Below are 19,766 nucleotides of genomic sequence, written 5' to 3' on the forward strand. Positions count from 1 at the left end.
TAAAATACCACAATAGTGTTCTACTATTAAGAATAAAAACGAACAGTATTTGCCCTTCGAGTCCCCCAGTCAGAGCTGGTGGATGTGGCCAGGGAAAGGGAGGTTTGGGGCCCTCTACTGGATCTGCTACTGTACTCGGACAAGCGGTAAAAGAAGGATGGATGGAGTATTTGCTATTTTTAATTTGATATACATTTTCATTCTTTACACTTGCACAAATGTGCTAGAACAAGAAAGGAAAAAATAATTACAAGTTTGATTACAATCAATGAAAGAAATATAAATTGATACGTAGTAAAAAAGTTTGTCAGAACAGTTCAAACTAATCATCATGCAGTACTACTTGTAGTTATATATATCTGTGAGTTTAACACCACACAGAATTTCCCCTTTAATGTCACACTTGCAGATGTAACATTATGACTGAGGGGTTAGATGGTAATAAGGAGGATTTAGGACTTTGCTTACCTACTCCTTGTTTTTAAGTCGTGTTTCACGTGTCACCCTGAAACTAAAATGCATATCCCTACACTTTCACTTCTGTTCATTTTGTAGGAAGTTGAATTAGTGTCAGTTCATTTGCTCAATCTTTCAGTAACTAGTGACAAATTCTCTGCTCCTCTCTGTTAATCGTGTCTTTTCTATCAGTGGATTTATCAGAGTAATACAATGCTCTTTCTTGTAGCATGTATGCACTTTTTTAACATTTATCATCCAGCACCCAGGCAAATCTACATGTATGAAACCTCCCTCAGAGGCTCTCTGTCCGTTAGTTTGACTTCCCATAGGTCACGGGTCACTGACAGCCTGTCTCCTTGGTAACTGAGCTGAAGGACTCTTCATTGCTGACAGACTTCAGAGTGTCAAGGAGGTTTTGCAGCCCCCACAGGTATCCGTCCTCCCGGTTGCCTTCCTGCCAGGGAATGTCGTGATTTAACGTCTGGTCCTCCGGTAACGCTGTCGTCTTTCCAAAGTCAATGATCCACACCTGTGCATTGCTCTTGTGGTCGTGGATAAAGAGGAGAGAGCTGCCAATAACCTATAGAAAACAAGACGGTTTTCATATTAGCCTTTCCTTTTCCCTCTTCTAATCGAACATTCATTCTGATGAGGGAAAACACAACAGTGTGTTTTTTTGTTGTCAATTAGCTCGTTCTTCACCGGAGAGATCAGAATCAGACATCCTCTGTTTGTCCTTCAATTGTTACAATACCAAAGGCACAGTGCAGATAACACGTATATAAATAAAGAGTGGACTGGTTAGCTTAAAGTATTTTTGATGGTGTTAAGACAGTGGTACATCATTCACATTCAGATCTTTTGAAGGGTTGGTGTTCAATCCCTTAAGTTGAGCTTTAGTTCCTACAACAGTTGTTTTAAGAGTTCATTTTTGATGCTTTAATTTGCCATCATGTTTTTAGATCGGTCTCACCTCGTGTTGCTTGAAGAACTCTGACGTCTTCAGGGCCTGCTGGATCTCCTTGAGTCTGCTCAGGTAAGACTTCTGAGTGAGAAGAGAAAAACAGTGATGAGCAGATTGTAAAATACTAACATTACAAGCAGTCTTAAATTATAATTAACTGTTGCAGCTAACAGGGTGTATAGAGTGTGTCCTACTATAATAGAAAACTCAAACAGCATTACGGACTCTGACTGTGTGTATTTTTATTTACTATTTAGGCTTTTATCATTATCTGTCCACCAACCTTATCGAAATCGGAGGATGAAAACCTCTTTAATTGTCACACATACATGCACACAGCAGCACACACAGTGACATTTGACCTTAGTGTAAGGACTGAGTGATAAGTATTAAAAATAATGTATATTTGTCAGAACCAGGATATGAGAGCTTACTCAACAGGTGTGTTTGCAGTTAGTGTTGTGTTCCAGGTAATGCCTGTGTGACCGCCTTGTGTATACGACAGTAAGGTTATGTTTGTCTTTATATGCATGAATAAAAAGCTAACGTGTGCAGAAGCAAAGTGACTGCCACGTACTAGGATGTCGGGGTTCCCTCCGACAAAGTCCTTGAACACTTGGACAACATCCTGCTTCGATTGGGTTTTCTTGAAATCAGTGCGACATGTGCCGTCAGATTTCTGAAAAAGAGGAAATATTACATAATAAAAATACTTTTTGCCTCAGATTGGACTGAATGTATGAACATTCTTTAAATAAATACATTTAGTTTAAAGGAATAACACATTTCATAACATCAAATCATCAGTTAACAAACTCACACACAACTTATACAGCAGGATAGTCCAAGTCTCTAATCGACTTAGTCTCACTACTTCACCAAAACATTACTTAATACACTTTCAACAATACTTGTATTTACTGTAAATAAATCTAGCAGATTGGAATCCTTTTCGTATTACATATGGCCATATGACCGATGGATAATACAACAATCATCATATCAAGTATTTCAGCTTAGACACATCATGATAATGATTTGTGATTGATTGGAGATGGTGCTCATGTTTTCAATTATAGCTTTATAGGGCCTTGTTCAACGGTTTAAGTGTATTTTAATGTATCCAATGAATACCACTAATGACATGTCCCTCTACCTTGATCCCTTCTATTCTGAAGCCCAGGGTGTTGGTGGAGCTCATGCTCTCCCTCCACTGCATGTAGCGAGGCTTGGTGACCCCGCGCTGAGAATGCTCCTGGGGGGTCGGCCCCTCACTGTCCACCTCCACCATCTTCCTGTACAGGTCTTCTCTCTGCTTGGGCCGCTCCCGCGCCCGGACCAGCTCCTCCTCCAAGTACGTCCTGAAAAAGCAAGAGGAATGAGGCCTCAGGTGAAGGAGGTGCATGTTTACACACTACTGGCTAAGTGTTCTCTGCATTTAAGTAAATATTAAACCGTGTTTACTTTCAGGGTTTGTCTTGCACCCTTAGTTATTAAGATACAAGAACTTAGCAATGAAATAAACTCTCCTGCTGCACTTAAACCAGAGAGATCCTTTTTAAACATCAATCAGCTGACCATTGTATAAAAATGCCCAAACTGAACTACTCTGTTGAAGGCAACATACTGTATGAAATTCAGCAGCGCATTCACACTTTGTATTCTTTCATACCACACAGTATGGTGCAAGCAGATGTGGATTTCAGTTTCAGTTTGTGAGCTTCACTTCCTCTCTGCTGAAGAGGGAAGCTGAGAGGAGAATCCAGCATTCAGCGTTCAACTGTGTGAAAGTCTGAGTGCGTGTCTGAGTGCAACTTAGCGGTTTTGCAACATTGTGGTGTGAGTGTTTTTGATGAAAGGGGAGTCTCCAGGGACACCCTTAGTTAGTGTTTGTTTGTGTATATATGTGTGTGTGTGTAGCCTTTGAAACATAAACGCACAGAAAGGCTAAGCAGGCAATATAATAATACTTCAAGTGTGTATCGTAATGTGTATGTTAGTTTAGCGCATGTGTGCAATGCATGTTAAACTGGAAATAGTTATCAGGGACCTCTACATGTGCATGTACAGTACATTCATGTGTGTGTGTGTGTGTGTGTGTGTGTGTGTGTGTGTGTGTGTGTGTGTGTGTGTGTGTGTGTGTGTGTGTGTGTGTGTGTGTGTGTGTGTGTGTGTGTGTGTGTGTGTGTGTGTGTGTGTCCTGTGCACATAGCGCATTGAGGCACCCCGCCCGCTGCGGCAGGAAGCCAAGCATATAGCCTGCAGTTACAACAGGTGTTCCCTTGTAGAGCAAACATACTTTAGGCGGCACATACTGCTTATTCATTCTGAGAAATAAACTACAAAACCGTTTCACGTGTTGAAAAACGAAGGTTATAATTATAGAATATATGCGTAAATCTCTAATATAAGTAATTCAATGTATACCTTACTTTCTTACCTCACTCCCATCTTGCAGTCCATAACATTGGGGAGGTCAAAGTTTGACAGGAGGTCAGTCATATGAAGGAAAGACTCTCCATCTTTTTCCACAACACCGTGGAAACTGGGCACGAACGGGAGCAGCACGTCATCTCTTAGCTTCTCGAAACACTGCTTCTCGTTCTCAGAGAACTTCTTCAGGATGTTGCCCTCGTCTGCTGCTCTGAAGTTCCCTGAGATAAAAAGAAGATTTCAGGTTGCTTTTACAAACATTAGGAATGAAATGCTAGAAATGACTCATAATGACTAGTTTATCCTTTTTGAATCCATGTTTTTCTGCTGCAGAGGGGATTGTTTTCATTACTAAAATTAAAACTAAACAATAGAACAATAAAGTGGGGGGGAAAAGTTAAACAACATGAACATACATTTATTTTAGTTTTAGTTTTTTTTAGCTATAATGTATAGGAGGCGTGTGGCGCAGTGGATGTTGGTGTTCGGATCAAGGGGTCACAGGTTCAAACCCCACTGCAGTCTGCATGTCGTTATGGGCAAGACACTTCACCCCAAATTGCTCCTGTGGGAATTGCCCACAGTATTGAGTATGTAAGTCGCTTTGGATAAAAGCGTCTAACAAGTAACATGTAATGTATCGCTGTTGAAAAAAGGAAACAGCATGAATTTCCAGCAGCTCTCGTGACATTACCCACAGAAATGAAGTGGCTTTGCCAGAACTGTTTTACATCGGACACATTTAAGTAGCGAGAAGATTAAACATTAATGCCATTTCTACAAAGCTCTCCAACCATATATCTTGTAGGTGAATGCAGCTACATCATTCTCAGACATTATAGTTGGACCTGCAAAAAACGAATTAAAAACTGATCTAGAAATTTAAACGTCAAAATAAAGAATAACAACCCTGGTTGCAGGGTCAAATTAAGTATTTCCATCCATCGTGGGGACAATCCCCGACCTCTTACCCGCACCTTCTCTTTTTCATTAAAGCTGTCACAGAAGTTAAACAACTGATCTGAACAAGTCATACCTTTATGCCCGGCTAGCTGAACCCAATTTAGTTTTCTCCTCTGCGTAGCGCTGAAGGGCCAGTGGACGACCGTCTTCAACTTCCACCACGGCTTGCTCTGGAGAACACATGCAAGCACACAGAAGTAAATATAATAGAACAAAATAGACATGTGGTAAAGCGGCGAGTACAGTTTTTATCCTGTGTCCTCCATATCAATTATTTGAGAACATGAAGAAGTGCTGACCTTGTCCATCCTTCACTGTTTGAATAAAAAGTGTTTATATGCAGTTAATCTGATGCCAGCCGTTTAGTTTTCCACTGCATGAAACCCTAATCTAGGTAATTGAATCTGCACTAGACATCTCTATTCAGCATCTACTGCTTAGTGTGGGTAAAAATCCACTATCTAAAATCAGTTTCCTGGTTATATTGCTTTTATCTTGAAGTATAAAAATGTCCCACTGAATTAAACATGCAACATTTGTCATCTGCAGTCAGATTGCATTTTTTTATGGGAAAATATGAAGGTTTAACACAGAATAATCAAGGGTGACATTGCGCTTGCTGCTGGCATCTTGATTGCCACTCAGCAAAGTCTGAATTGTTCGGTGTCATACTGTATGACTGCAACAAATCAAATTATGCACTGAATCCTGAACAAAGCAAAATAAAAAAGATTACTGATGGGCAAATTATATTTACTCGGCTGGGATGTTTATTCTTTCATGGTTGTTTGTTTGAGGACTCCTCTCATTGCAGGTTTGCTTTCTCCTTTTTTCCTCTGTCTCTTGCTATGCAAACATCACATATCCACACACACAGAAAAACACAGGAACAGCTTGCATATTTCACAGAGACACTGTAGTTCTTCACACTTCTGGAGAACTGCTTGCTTTATTCCCTCCAAGACTAAATCTCAAATAACACACACTTAAACATTGAGAGGGATATATTTCTTTACAATAATCTCAAACATAATCATAAGGAAAATACACACGCATGAACAACCTCCTAGACGTAGGAGAGGGAAAGAAGTACGTGTTGTTGTGATCCTATCTTGAGGCTTTGCAGAGGTCATTTTATTCTGTGTTCTGATTGAAACAGGAAATGAAACAGGGACTGTGTGTTCATGAAACACAAAGCTCTGCCGCAGCACACCAAGTCTGGTAAATGTCAGGGGATACACTTCACTTACTATGGTGCTACTACTTCACGGATCATATCCAATTGTGAGGGTGTTTATTGGCTTGTCAGTGGACACCGGCAGATACTGTGTACATTTTTTATTTATATTGAATTCCTTGCACACTTAATGTAGATAATATCCTACTTTTATATTTTTTTAGCTGTAAATTGGTCCTTCAATAGTGTTTTCTTTGTCAGATAGTTTACAGATTTGTATTTCACGGTCAACTTTCTATACCTTAGTGCTGTTCTTATTTCTATTTTTGAAATGTTTCTATTTTATAGTTGTTTATTTTCTACTCTTTTTAATTTATAATAATGTGCAATGCCTTGTTGTTTTTTTATCAAAGTCAAAGTCATCTTTATTGTCAATCTTTCCGTTTGTGTGTACAGACAGAGAGATCGAAATACCATTTTCCCACAATCCCGAATACAAAAAGACATATATATTAAAATCTATATCCTATATATACATAATCAACAGACACATGTATACATATGAACACATTAAGATAAAAACACAACATCAATATACACAAAAAAACAGTCGCTTCAATATCTTTGGGAATGTACATTAGTGCAAGCTAATGCTGCTGTGACGAAAATAAATCCCCATTTGGGATCACTATTTATCTTATCTTATTAACTGTGAGTTACAAACTCATGAACATTTTTAAATCACACTATTTGTCGCACTGATAATCATACACAGTAATGTGTACTAAAATGATATTGTGTATAGCTATAGGAAGCCAAGAACAAATAGAAAAAAGAGATACAAGTTTGTTTTATCATGTGGCGTTAATTCTTATGCACAGACTGAGAGGCAATGGAATCTCTGAGTTTCATATATATTTATATTTTACACGCCATGGTGCCCCAGCCAGCCGTGATGACAGAAACCACAAGAGATTGAACTGATAACACTTAGGAATAATACTGGTTTCACTCTCAAGAACTGTACAAAGCAGAGTTCATCAATAATACTGTACTTAGTACAATATTAAACATTTCAGCACTCTTGGCAGCAGGAAAAATACAAGGGGCCTCAATTACACACTGTTGTTTTATGAGGTATCACAGGTCAAATGTGTTGAGAAACACTGAATAAATCCTTTACATTTGTTGTGTTTCTGATTCTTTAATGAATGAATGAAGCTTATGATATGTTTTTCATAGTTCGGTCTTAATTCTAATAGTAGCCATATATCAAAGTAGGGGAGTCAAAAGTCCAATAGTTCCCTCTGAAATGCCATAAAGCAGAAGTAAAAAAGGGCAGAAAATAGGAATATTCAAATAAAAGCAGCTCAAAGTTGTGCAGAACTTGAGTGAATGTACATAGTTACTTTTAACCACAACCTAATATAAATTCCACACAAATGCTCTGTTGTGTTAGTCTAATGTTTGCTTTCTCTTCAACACTGAGTCTATACAACAGTGTTGATCCGAGCCTTTGGGGAAGTTATGAACGGCGCCAACACACACAACTGAGAGCAAACATTACCAATTCCCAACAATTCATTTCAAAGGACTGAGGAAAACAACAGAGAGTCGATGTGACTCGCCCAGCCAAACATTGTTTTTCCACGGTACGCTAAGTGTCACCTTGACATGCAAATGAGATTCAAACCACTGCAAGATGATGAAATGAATTATGCTGCAATCACAAGCAAATGCTCTTTGTTGCATTTATATTGAAAGAACTTTGCTCCATTGGACCTTTATCTCTAGAATACATGCTTTAAAAGCGTGAACTGGCAAAAGCTTAGTGCTGATACACAGTGTGATTGACTTCCTGAAGTGTGGCGTTGTTAAATGTCAAAGGCCACAGTTTGGTTATTATTGACCACAGAAAAACATATTACACAATAACATGTGAGCTTGTGCTGCACTTTGTGTGTCTGTGTTGGGTGTGTGAGTGTGTGTGGGTGTTGATGTGTGGGCAGAAGCATAAAAGTGTAACCGAGGTGTCACCAGCAGCATATTTCCATTTAAAAGTGCAAGGCCTTAAAGTGCCAGAATGGAGTTTTATTTGGAAAACCTTCACACTGAGCCACGCTTGATGGACAGTGTGACTCTTTCTCACACACTTGCACACAGGCTAAACAGGCAATGTGTATTCAGTCTGTTTAAAATAAAGTGACAGCTACAGACTTTGTATGGAGAAGGCAAAGAGAACTAGCGGCACGATTAAAACACACAAACACACACACCCAATGACAGTCTGAACCTGAATCTCATGCAGGGACTGGTTTAGACAAAAAGCAGGTTGTGCTGTAAGTGCAGAAACCAATGGTGACTCACTAGTACCATCACACTTCCCACTAAATCACACTAAATGCACGTTTTTTCGGTAGAATATCAAGAATGTGTGCTTCTGAAAGGTATTAAACTGCTCTATTTGAATGTTCAACAAGACTCAGACTTCTCGGCCCACGACTAAAAAGTCTTGAATGTCAAATAAATGTTCACCCTCAGAGTGTATTGAAGTAAAGGCCGATCCTTCAACACTTGTCTGTTTGCTGAAGGAGGGACGCAGAGTCATAAAGGTCAGGCATTACAGCACCAAACCATGACCTGACATTTAACACGCACATTAATTTCTATTATTTTTAATGACATGTACACTTAATCGTACAATATGTAGTTTTCTAACAAACTTAAAAGGGGCCCATAGGAGTGTTTCATTGCAGTCAGCTCCCCCTCTAAAAAAATATCTCATAATCATTGTTCAGGATATTTTTGCAAGCAGCCGAATTATTCTCCTCTCTGAAACAAACTGACCAGGGGAAGAAACTGGTATAAACAGAAGTATAAAAAAGCAGTTTAACTTTCTGTTTTCAGTGTTTTGTTAGTAAAGGCACATAGCTCAAGGCTAACGCTTGTTTGGCTTGTTTCTCTCAAAATGTGGTAAAAGTGTGGCCTGTAACTGGATTAAAAGTTAATGTTTTAAAGCTACTGGCAGAATGCGGAGAAGTGCAGAAGACTTGATTAAAATTAAGAATTTATCCATTACAAATTTTAAGAAACATTTGGTATAATGTAAGTATTATATTCAACAACATATTTAACATAAGTATAGTCATTATTGATATAAAAGTAAATGACTGTTTTCAAAATAGTGATTATTGAGGCTGTGATTCTTATTAACAATTTGTACCATGTGCCCTTTAAGATAATCTGCTGTAAACAAAATGACGTGTCATGTTTCCTCACAGCAAAGGTCATCAAGCTTTCAGTGGCTTCTTCATGTTGTCTTAACAGCGCCGGGGATCATTAAGGTGATGTGAGAGGCTCTGATAAGCCATTAAACATAAGCAGGGATAATGTGATTTCAATGGGGACAATCACATTTCCTCAAAGATTATCCTGCGCTCTCTAGCAAGGATCTCACAGTTGTTTAATCTTTCACCGGACATAATCTTAAGCAACAAGAGGAGAGTATCACTCTGACAACTGAAATATCCCAGATCTCAAACAGCATACCTAAGAGCAGAACAGATACAAAAATAACTTAGTAGAAGTGACTAATCCCCAATACTGCTGAACTCACTTGTAAAACATGCTTTTTATGGGACTTAAAACATCAATCAAGCTAACAAATACTAACACTGTAATTGGCTCCCCTCTGCAGTCAGAGGTCCCTGTGGTCCTCTGAGAGGAAGTAGTTTGCTGACTGCTGTTTATCAGATGCTGTGCTTCACTGTTTTCAAATCATCAACTTTTTACTGTAACTGGATCATTATAGGGGGATGCAGACATCCTTTCCTGCCCCACCATGCAAACAATTCACTTTTACTACATTACATTGAAACTTGTTTACATCACAGATTATTCATTTGCAATTACTGACGCCTCTCTGCCACAAAAATATTACTTTGGTTAATATACATTAAAGATTTAAATAGTGCACTTTTCTAGAAATCTTTTGAACTTGTGTGATTGTCATATTTTCTTCAACACTGGTTGAGCATGCATATGACAATAATTAGCACACACTTGTCCTAGGATGCTCCAGACATTTGCTGTAGTTTATTCAAAAATGTAATCACCTATACATTTTTGTATTCATTTATACAAGGAGGCAACAGATTGTATCGAATTATGTTCTACACTTTAACTAGGACAAACCATAAACTAGAGTGGCATGATTCGCTGGAAAACCTTTACTGGGGAACCCCTTTAATGGCCCTCTTAAAGTCTTGATATATATCTTTATGTGTTTGCAGTTGCCTCACCTCTCCAGAGTCCCCCAGATGCTCTAAAGTGATGATGCCTTTGCTTTTGCTCTCGTTGTCGCTGAGTATATCATCCTCGGACTCCACCAGAGAAGAGCCTGTGGAGGAGATGGAGGAGTTGGACAGTTTCCTGCGCAGGGTTCCGTCCACATCCTCATCCCAGTCCTCCTGCTGCATCTCCCTGGAGGAGCCGCCTCCCTCCGGGGTGATGGTGACCTGCGGTACCCGGGGAGAGTCCATCACAGCCGGCGCTCTGCCTGAGGACGACTCGGTGATTTGAGCGGCTCTCTGAACGAGATCATCGCAAATCTGTTGTGCCTTCCCGGCTGCCCTTCGCTCTGAACGCGACCCCTCTGTAAATGAAGTCCCAGAAAGACCGAAGTCCTTGGAGCTCTTCCTCCTGCACTCTTTGGGCATTGGAGACCTGAAGCACTTCAACCTTCAAATCTGGTCATTTCACTTTCCCGAAAGTTCAGTATTAGTTGTATTCAGTCGATCCTCAGAGATACTTCCTCGTGTTTGTTGTCCTTTGTCACACATTAAAACAACTCTCTGATAGCCTCTCTGCTCTGCGCGTGATGTTGGAAAGGGGAACCCCTCTCTGCTGGTGGCTTGGCTCGCGCGTTTACGCGGTTAAACACTCACGCGCACCGGCGCACTACACAACCGTAGAAGGATTATTATCTTCCGCAATGCCTCTCCGCTTCCTGACTGTAGAGTTAAACCAGCTGACAGGTTCAGTCTTGTAAAGGTAAACACATTTTTTCCCTTGAGCATGAAAATAGGCTTCTACATTAATCTCACTCTAACGGGAATATGCCTTTAAATCACAATGATATTAATATACCTTCAGATTAAAAGGCAGTAGTTTAACAAGCAGCCACACAGGCATTATCATATAAAACATGTTTTACAGTAGTTGCTTCTTCACATTTTACACAAATACATGAATCCTACCTGCATAAACACATGTTCAAAATCTTCAATCTATATTTTTACTAAATGGTGTCATTTATTTAAAATAAAAATATTTCTCCCTCCTAAATGGCCACTAGAGGGCGAGCTTTATGAAACCTAGATTAATTTCTTTAAAGATTGAACAACTCAATGATCTTTAATTGACTGGTTTCCTTTGTTGTATTTCGGGCCTTGTAGACTTTACAGCTACAGTACACTAGGGAAATTGGCTAAATGGAAGTTAAATAATGTAATTCTTCTTCTTCTTCTGGGGCCAAAAGGATTTCACTTGTAAACACTACATTTTTGGAATAAATTATTTGAATTATTTTTTATTCCTCTGTGTGAAATTGCCATTATGAAGAGAAAGACCAAAACATTAATATCTTTTCAAACTTTTGATCAGAATTGCATTTGCCAAGTTATTTTGAGTGGGCCCTGAGCAAACAAGTGATGTTACGTTTAGGTGAGGTGGGAGGGGTAAGGCGGGGTTTATAAAGGGTGGGCCCTGAAGTTAAAGTCAGTCAAAGAGTGATAATGGATGGAAAAGAGGATGGAGTTGCGGCCATGGCAGCCACCTACCAAGGCTTTGACCCTGCGGCCTATCTGCAGTACAACTACACTCCACCAGGGGCTGACTTTGAGAATAAGGACAGCGTTTTGCTCTGGAAAATGGGATGCCTGCACAGAGCTTTCACTGAAGGTGAGACAAAGGGGTTACAAAGATGCTTCAAATATGTGCAGAATAGAAAATGCATATATAGGCCTTTTGTGTGTTAGTGTTAAAGCATCACACGAATATGTTTGCAAGTTTTGTGTCCTCTTTCAAAAATCATGTTTGGGACTTGGATGTCTTACTCCACCATTCCAATGAGCCATTTATTCCTATTTATTAAAAAATATGGAAGCAGACTCTTGAAACTTGTAGAGGTAATCAATCAAAAGTAAAGTTTTAAGTCGGCTTTGTGTTTATCAGTGTTATATATTTTAAAATTGAATGCTTAGGCAGTTTAATTGGTCTGCTCTGCTTTAAGTGGAGTAGGTTAATATGTGAAAAAAAAACATTCTGTTGTAAAATGAGAGGCGAGATTTAACCAGATGTTAGACGCATACCTAAAGAATCCCTGTAGAGTAAATATGTGAAATGGAATTACTGTTGTAAATTAAAATGTGTTTATGCAGGTTCACAAGGGGGCCCGGAGCAAAATTGAGTTGTAAGCCCCTGTTAACCCCCAGGGCTTGTTGCACTATTTGTATATATCCACCAATCAGCTACAGTTCACCCAAGAGAATATATATGACAAGCCTAGAGCTCTGTACACATAAACCTTGCCATGCCCTCTCCAACAGTATAAACACATAGCAGAGAAACTAACAAAGGTGTTTTTGTGTGACAAAACCTGGACAAAAACCCAACTCTGTCACCAACGTTGCCAAGTTGGTAATCCAGCCTTGCTGACTTTAGCTTTGAGAAAGGTGTGATTGTTGGGTGTGCTAAAACGAATATGTTGGTTAATGCAAATATTTGAAGAATGGACATGTTTTCAGGTCAAGTTTGTTTAAAATCTGAGATGTGAGATTTAGGGAACGCCTTTAGAAGGATGCTTGGATTAGTGATGAGAAATAACACCTTTAAGATAAATGAATAAGAGTTCTCCCTAATTGAATCTAAAGTTTGGTGGCTTCACCTCCTTCTCCTCTTTATGTGTCCTCCCAGGTGATGTGAGTGGTGAGCTGCTGGTGGACATCGGGTCAGGTTCTACCCTGTACCAGGTTATGAGTGGCTGTGAAATTTTCAACAAAGTGATCCTTACCGACTTCCTAGAGGTCAACCAACAGGAGCTGAAGCGCTGGCTCAGGAACGCAGAGGACAGCGCCCTGGACTGGACTCCATTCCTGAAGCATGCCTGCATGCTGGAAGGCCGACAGTATGAATTTTTCCTCCCTAACTTTTGTGTAATATTGCAAAACATGATGTGATATTCATTCAGTATTATACCGTTACATATTTTTCAGTGTTTGATTTAGTGATTTATCAGGCCCTCAGCGTGGACAGAGAAAGCTGCTCGGCTGCGTTCAGTTGTCTCGGACGTTCTCTATGTTGAACGTGCACAGCCCTGGCCCCCCCACAGACTGGCCCAGGTGTGTGCCAGTCTGAAGAAGATGGGCTTCACTCTGATCAGGCTGGAGGTTTACACGCTGCCTCAGGACATGCGGGTGGGGGTGGACGACGTTTCTGGCGTGTTTTTTGCAAAGGCAATGAAGGATTAAAGAGAGAGTTAAGTGGCAAAATGTAATAATAGGAAATTTAAGATTTTACTATCTTATTTTAAACTTAAATAATCTGAAATGATTCAATCAATGTCCTTTATTATTGGAAGTGTTTTAAATGCTTGGTGGTATAAGTTTGTCCTGTATTATTGTGTTCACAATAAATGTCACTATTATCCTATGTCTCAAGTCTCACTTCAATTCTGACACTTAATGTATACCCGAGGTTGAAACCACTGGAACACATTCAGTTCCTTTTCTTTTCAATCACTTTTCGGTACTGAAGTTAAATAAAATACAAATGTATTTAAAATAATTGTACTAGCCTACCTATCAAGTGTGGTGCCAGGAAGTAATTACAACATGGAGAAAACTGAAGTTACATTTGAGTGGGAAGAGAATAATTGAAAGAGAAGGTTATTCATACATACATTGGGAGACACATAATAAAGTACAACTAATTGAAATATAAATAAATTAAATATACTTTACTTTATTTTCTCCACTCGATGTAAAGTACCCCAGTCCAGCAGGGGGCGTTAATGCGCCAATACACTGGTTTACCAAGCGCCAACAAACGGAAAGAAAAAGACGGTTGTGGTGACAGCAGAGTGAGACCTCTCAGGAGAAGCTAGTCCACGGTCAGACAAGGTGTAAAGTTGGTGTTTCTTGTTCTATCCTTGTATCTGTCAGTCTGCGAGCAGCACCATGTTTGCCGTCAGAAACGCTCTCCGCCTCGGCTCCAGGCTGTCCGTCCCCGCGGTAGCGAGGAGAGGCTGCTCCGGGGCTGCCATCCCGGTGGATGATGTGGTGAACGGGCTCACCGACGACCAGATACAGGTTAGCTAACTTGACACACAAAGTTCACTTATCAGCTGGCTGAAAAAGAAAAAAACAGTCACATTATCACACAACTAAAGTATGTTTTATGAAGTTTAACAGTCAACAGTGAAGGGTTTAAGGACGTTACGCATATGAGGTGATGACATAACATAACATTAGCAGTTAAGGAGACCTTCATATTAGCCGACCCTGCTAAGCTAACCACCTAGCAAACAGATGTTTCACACTAAACATCAACCTAATATTAGTCTGAATTATTTTTGTTTTGCACTTGTATAATCGCTTCAGCAAGTGGCCCTTTCAAAGTGCATTTGTTTAAGCGTAACCAGCTTTATTTACCAATATTCGCCTTGCTAGCCACCAGCTAAGTTCTCCTAGGGAAAGTTGGTGAAAGGTGAACGGCTCATTGAAACATGCTTTCCAATCAAGAAATATCAACCCAACTAATGGGGACAGCAGGTTAGTAATGCTTTAAACTAAAAGAGAGAATCAGGGCATTAGCTGGTAGCAGAGCAGGGGGTGTGCTTCATATAAAGGATTTGATTGGGTAAGAGTGGCTCTCCTCCAGTCCTGAATATTATGAATAAACCTGAACAATCATTTAACCGATGTATGCATGATTGTGAGATGTCTTACCAAAGTGACATCAACAAGATTCGAGAAGAGTCAAAGGCTTTATTGTTATATGCACACTACGGTGTAGTTATGGCAATGACATAAAACAATACAAATAGTGCTTGAATAAATTGATTAGCAATAAAATAGTGCAAGATTATAAGTAATGCAGGAGAAGTGAACTGTATGTCAAATAAAATACTATAAGCTACATTTTGCAGATAATGTTGCAATTGACCAAGTAAATGCAGGAGTCTATATTTATGTAAATAGAGTAAGATAAACAAGTACATCATGTAAAATGAAGTACTGTACAGTGGAATAAATACTGCTTATTGTAATAATAAATAGATTTGTGAGATGCAAACAGATCAGTGCTAACAGCACACTTGATAAAGATATATAGCTAATCCATTTCTGCCATGAAATCAAATGACGGAGGAACATCAGAACACATGGCTGCTTTTTCATTATTCAGTGCCTTTTTAATAATGAATCATTTTAAAGTATTTTGTTCTTCTTGTTTGTTTGCACAGCTCAGGCATGCGGTTCGTAAATTCTGTGCAGAAAAGCTTGCACCTCAAGCTAACGAGATCGACAGGACAAATGAATTTCCAGGAATGCGGGTGAGTTGAATCACCACATCATACCTGTGGTTTTCTGAACGAGTTGAATTGCTAATAAAGTGGTGTGATGGTCATGAGTGTGAGCCAATTTACCATCTAACCTAGAGCAGGATTTCTGTTTTGGTAACAATTCGCATTGTCTCTCCTCCAGAAATTTTGGCTAGAAATGGGGGAGATGGGACTCCTTGGGATCACAGCTCCAGGTAAGACAGCTGAAGGAAAACACCATCAGTGATTTGAAGTAGTTGAATGACAGCTGGTGGAAAGTGGTCCTCTCTTTTTTTTGTTATGTTTAATATGAATGTATTCTCAACATCTCTTCTCAGAGGAATATGGAGGTACAGGGCTGGGATACCTCGATCATGTCATTGTGATGGAGGAAATGTCCCGAGTGTCAGCAGCCATTGCTCTCAGTTACGGCGCCCACTCTAATCTCTGCGTCAATCAGATGGTGCGCCACGGCAACGAGAAACAGAAGGAGAAATATATTCCAAAGGTCTGGACCAAAACAGCTCATGTTATACATAATAAACTGTTGAACTAAGATGGATTAAGTTCTTTGTGCTCATCATGGTGTTTTCCTGACAGTTAATGACAGGAGAGCACGTAGGAGCGCTTGCCATGAGTGAGCCCAACGCCGGCTCTGATGTCGTATCCATGAGACTCAAAGCGGAGAAAAAAGGTATGACAAACTCTGCATAAATGTTATTTCTATTATTTAGTTTTTTATTTTACATCATCTTAATTTGTAGTTCATATACTTCTAGTTATTATTTTATTTTTTTATATTCATCTGAATTATTTAAATCCTTATGCTGCTGCTACACCTGACACTTATCTTTTTAATTTAGTTAGTTTTTTATATACTTGTGCCTGTATACAGTAAAGGCTTGATTGTATGTTTAAACTATAATGTGTGCTTGATGGTCATTGAATAAATGCCTGAAATTTCAATTTTCTCCGAGATGAAAAGTCACTATCTGTTAATAATGTTGTTCTGTGAGGAGAGATTTTGTCACCATGATCGCATCCACGCACATTTCTGTCACAATAGTTCACAGATGTGTAGTCGAGCTCAAAAGGAAGGGCAAGTTTGAAGATGGCCCGATTCGGCCTGATCCCATTGCATTATGTTTGATTTTAAGTTTAATGATAGATTCGTGTTTGAACAGGTTTAACCAAATAGACTTGGATGCTTCCAGGATAAGAGAATAAATTATTGAGCTGTGGCCTAGCTTAAATCTTTAATGAGAAACTAATGATCAATTAACCACAACAACAGGTGCACTCACATCATCTCTTAACCTATGATTAACATCTCCAGATTTGATCATGCATCCAGACAAATGGTTTTAAACTCCAGTGTGATTTCCACTTATATATTTACTTTGTGTTTTTCTAACAGACGACTACTATATTCTGAATGGCAACAAGTTCTGGATCACAAATGGGCCCGATGCCGATGTCCTTATTGTTTATGCAAAGACAGATCCCAAGGCCCATCAAAAAGGCATCACAGCATTTATTGTTGAAAAGGTAAATCCAATTTAAGATGGATTCTTCTCCGTCTCAGGCTTTACTCGTGGCTCAGAGGACACTGTGGGTTTAAACTTTTGCAGTCAGTTCTGGGGATCAGTCTTGCATTTTATCAATTGATTATAATACAAAATAATGCAATAGTACATCACAGCAATTTAAAAAAAAGTTTGTACATGTTTTTTTAGGGAATGCCTGGATTCTCTACAGCACAGAAGCTTGACAAACTGGGCATGAGGGGCTCCAACACCTGTGAGCTGGTCTTTGAAGACTGCAAAATCCCAGGTGTGTGTTTAAGGGCCAACAGTGTAAAGCATAGCAGTTGTTTTTTTTAATACATGTTTTGGCTCACTGTATGATCCTTTAAACTGATAGTGTATGTTCATCTAACTTTGGATTTTCTATTTGTTTCCTCGTAGAGAATAACATCCTTGGTCCGTTGAACAAAGGGGTTTATGTGATGATGAGCGGCTTGGATCTGGAGAGGCTGGTGCTTTCAGCAGGGCCCATCGGGTAAGTTCATTTCAGAATTGATATTAAACTCTTCCGAAAATGAGGATGTATATCAAATTGTATTACCATCCCCGAGCTCATGCTGGAGTTCATCTTTGAGTCCTTGTGTGTATTCTTTTAGTCATGTTTGCTACTGTTTTATAGTGCTGTCTGTTATCTCTTTCACATATTCATTACCATCAGTAATTGCTTATCAGTCTGACCTTTTGGATTTGAATAGTAAATAAGATGTGATACACTTTTATTGATCCCCAGAGGGGGAATTGGATTGTTGCAGCAGCACAAGGACAGCAATAAATACAAATACAGCATAAATAAAAAAATTGACATAAAACTACAATATAAACACGAAGTAAATATCACACCAAATGACAGAACTACCAAGTCTATTACATACAAAATCTAGATTATCAATCAAATAAATCAATTGAAAACATCTTATTGTACATTTTTACATCTCTGTTAAAAGTTTATTGTGGTGAAAATGTGAATGTAAACACTGTTCACTTGTCAGTTGGCTTGTCTGCATTTGAAAAAAGCTACTGGCACATTTACTTTGCATGTTTGTGTGTCGTTAACATGAGCAGTCTTTACTTTTGATGTAACTGTTATTACTGTAGCGCATAGATAATTATTCTAAAGCGAGCATTGAAACACTATTTATTTTTTTCCAATTGCTTATCAAGTGCAATGTATTATTGCAAACAGAAAAGAAGTTGCTAAATATTCACACTAACCAACAACATGAATGCTGTTCAAACATTTAAATGGTAGCAGCAGTTAATGGAAACAGCGTGACATTCATATGTTTTCTGTTTTCTACCCTGCAGGTTCCATTATGTGAGCTGCTTTTCAATATCCTATTATGAGACTTGTTTGAATTATTCAGAAGACTTTAACAAATGTTTCACTTTCCAGCATCATGCAGGCCGTTTTGGACAACGCTGTTCCCTACCTGCACACCAGAGAAGCTTTCGGACAGAAGATCGGACACTTCCAGGTTTGACCATCAGACTTCTCTTTATACAAGAAAGTAGAGTTTGAATCGTGATTAGGCCTGTCGCGATAATCGATAAATTGACTTATCGTACGATAAATAAAAATGGACTCGATAACTTTTCTGAGCTCGATAAATTGCCGTTTACATAAAGATGTGACCAGCATTTTAGCCTGGAGCGCTGTGGCTGCCAGACGCGCTGTGAGGGGCGGGGCTGACACACAGCCAGGTCAGGACACTCCGCGTGCACGTGCAGCAGCGTAGCAGCCAAATTAATAATATAGCGACAAGCGGGAGACAACGTGTGACTTACTCGCGGGGAATTTAAAGTGAAATGGAATTGGTTACAAAACCTAACTACACATCTCGATTCTCCGGTGTGGCAGTATTTTGGATTCAAACCAAATCAACGAGGCGAACCTACGGACTTGAATGAGCCGGGCGGTGTGTCGCATTGGTTTAAAAAAGGTAGCGACAAAAGCAGGCAATACCACGCATTTTAAACCACCTAAAACACAACCACCCCATTCCGTTTTCCCAGCTGGGAGCAAACACGGCAGCTGGAGATGGAGAGCCCCCGCCCGACAATGCAAACATGTTGGTGTTCCTTGCTCGAAAACTGAGAAAAACAGATTTGGATATGGCCTGTTGAGGCATCTGGGTCTTTGACAGTGGACTGTACACTTGACTGTTGTTTTAAGGAGGTTTTTTTTGCTTGTGAGATAATGTGTGCTCATATTTATTTATTTATTTATTTATATATATATATGAGAGAGAGAGCTCTGTTTTCCAGCCTGACTCTATTTAATTTATTGTTTTGGTTGTTTTATTTATTAATTTATATATTTTAATATTATTTCACATTTCATTTGCAATGTTGAATGTTCAATAAAAAGTTATGTTTGAAAGGATGTACTTGAATTAAGGTGCCGACAATATTATCGTTTATCGCAATAATTTCCAGAAAAATGTATCGTCCAACACAATTAATTATCTTGACAGGCCTAGCTGTGAAGTCTCGAATACGTGCTCAGACACTAAAGGACCCCGAGAACGCGAAAATTGAGACTCTGAGGGTGGGAGACATGTCTGCGTAAATCTGCAGGGATGT

The 19,766-nt window shown here is 39.3% G+C and overlaps 3 protein-coding genes across 3 annotated transcripts in view; 2 read left to right on the forward strand and 1 right to left on the reverse strand.

Annotated features, from left to right (window-relative positions):
- Positions 1–14: 14 nt before the first annotated feature.
- Positions 15–10,992, reverse strand: itpka (inositol-trisphosphate 3-kinase A). The gene is made up of 7 exons (XM_010788347.1): positions 10,298–10,992; positions 4,893–4,989; positions 3,864–4,077; positions 2,580–2,784; positions 2,001–2,102; positions 1,433–1,504; positions 15–1,039 (listed from the first exon to the last, which is right to left on the reverse strand). Exons 1-7 carry the CDS (start codon positions 10,712–10,714, stop codon positions 797–799), a joined length of 1,350 nt encoding a protein of 449 aa, XP_010786649.1. The 5' UTR covers positions 10,715–10,992; the 3' UTR covers positions 15–796.
- Positions 10,993–11,791: 799 nt separating this feature from the next.
- On the forward strand, positions 11,792–13,610 carry LOC104960380 (phenylethanolamine N-methyltransferase-like). The gene is made up of 3 exons (XM_010788398.1): positions 11,792–11,957; positions 12,972–13,182; positions 13,294–13,610. The coding sequence occupies exons 1-3, from the start codon at positions 11,792–11,794 to the stop codon at positions 13,523–13,525; spliced, it is 609 nt and encodes a 202-aa protein (XP_010786700.1). The 3' UTR covers positions 13,526–13,610.
- A 474-nt stretch (positions 13,611–14,084) lies between these two features.
- The window catches only part of ivd (isovaleryl-CoA dehydrogenase), an 8,644-nt gene continuing 2,962 nt past the window's right edge, over positions 14,085–19,766 (forward strand). Inside the window, exons 1-9 of the mRNA XM_010788399.1 lie at positions 14,085–14,365; positions 15,520–15,609; positions 15,761–15,812; positions 15,936–16,105; positions 16,198–16,291; positions 17,015–17,145; positions 17,334–17,430; positions 17,565–17,658; positions 18,577–18,658. Of these exons, the coding sequence (XP_010786701.1) occupies positions 14,234–14,365; positions 15,520–15,609; positions 15,761–15,812; positions 15,936–16,105; positions 16,198–16,291; positions 17,015–17,145; positions 17,334–17,430; positions 17,565–17,658; positions 18,577–18,658 (942 nt within the window). The 5' untranslated portion in view covers positions 14,085–14,233. The remainder of the gene's footprint in view (positions 14,366–15,519; positions 15,610–15,760; positions 15,813–15,935; positions 16,106–16,197; positions 16,292–17,014; positions 17,146–17,333; positions 17,431–17,564; positions 17,659–18,576; positions 18,659–19,766) is intronic.

This window comes from Notothenia coriiceps, unplaced genomic scaffold (genome assembly GCF_000735185.1).
Source record: "Notothenia coriiceps isolate Sejong01 unplaced genomic scaffold, NC01 NC01_scaffold00031852, whole genome shotgun sequence".
NCBI classification, from domain to species: Eukaryota; Metazoa; Chordata; class Actinopteri; order Perciformes; family Nototheniidae; genus Notothenia; species Notothenia coriiceps.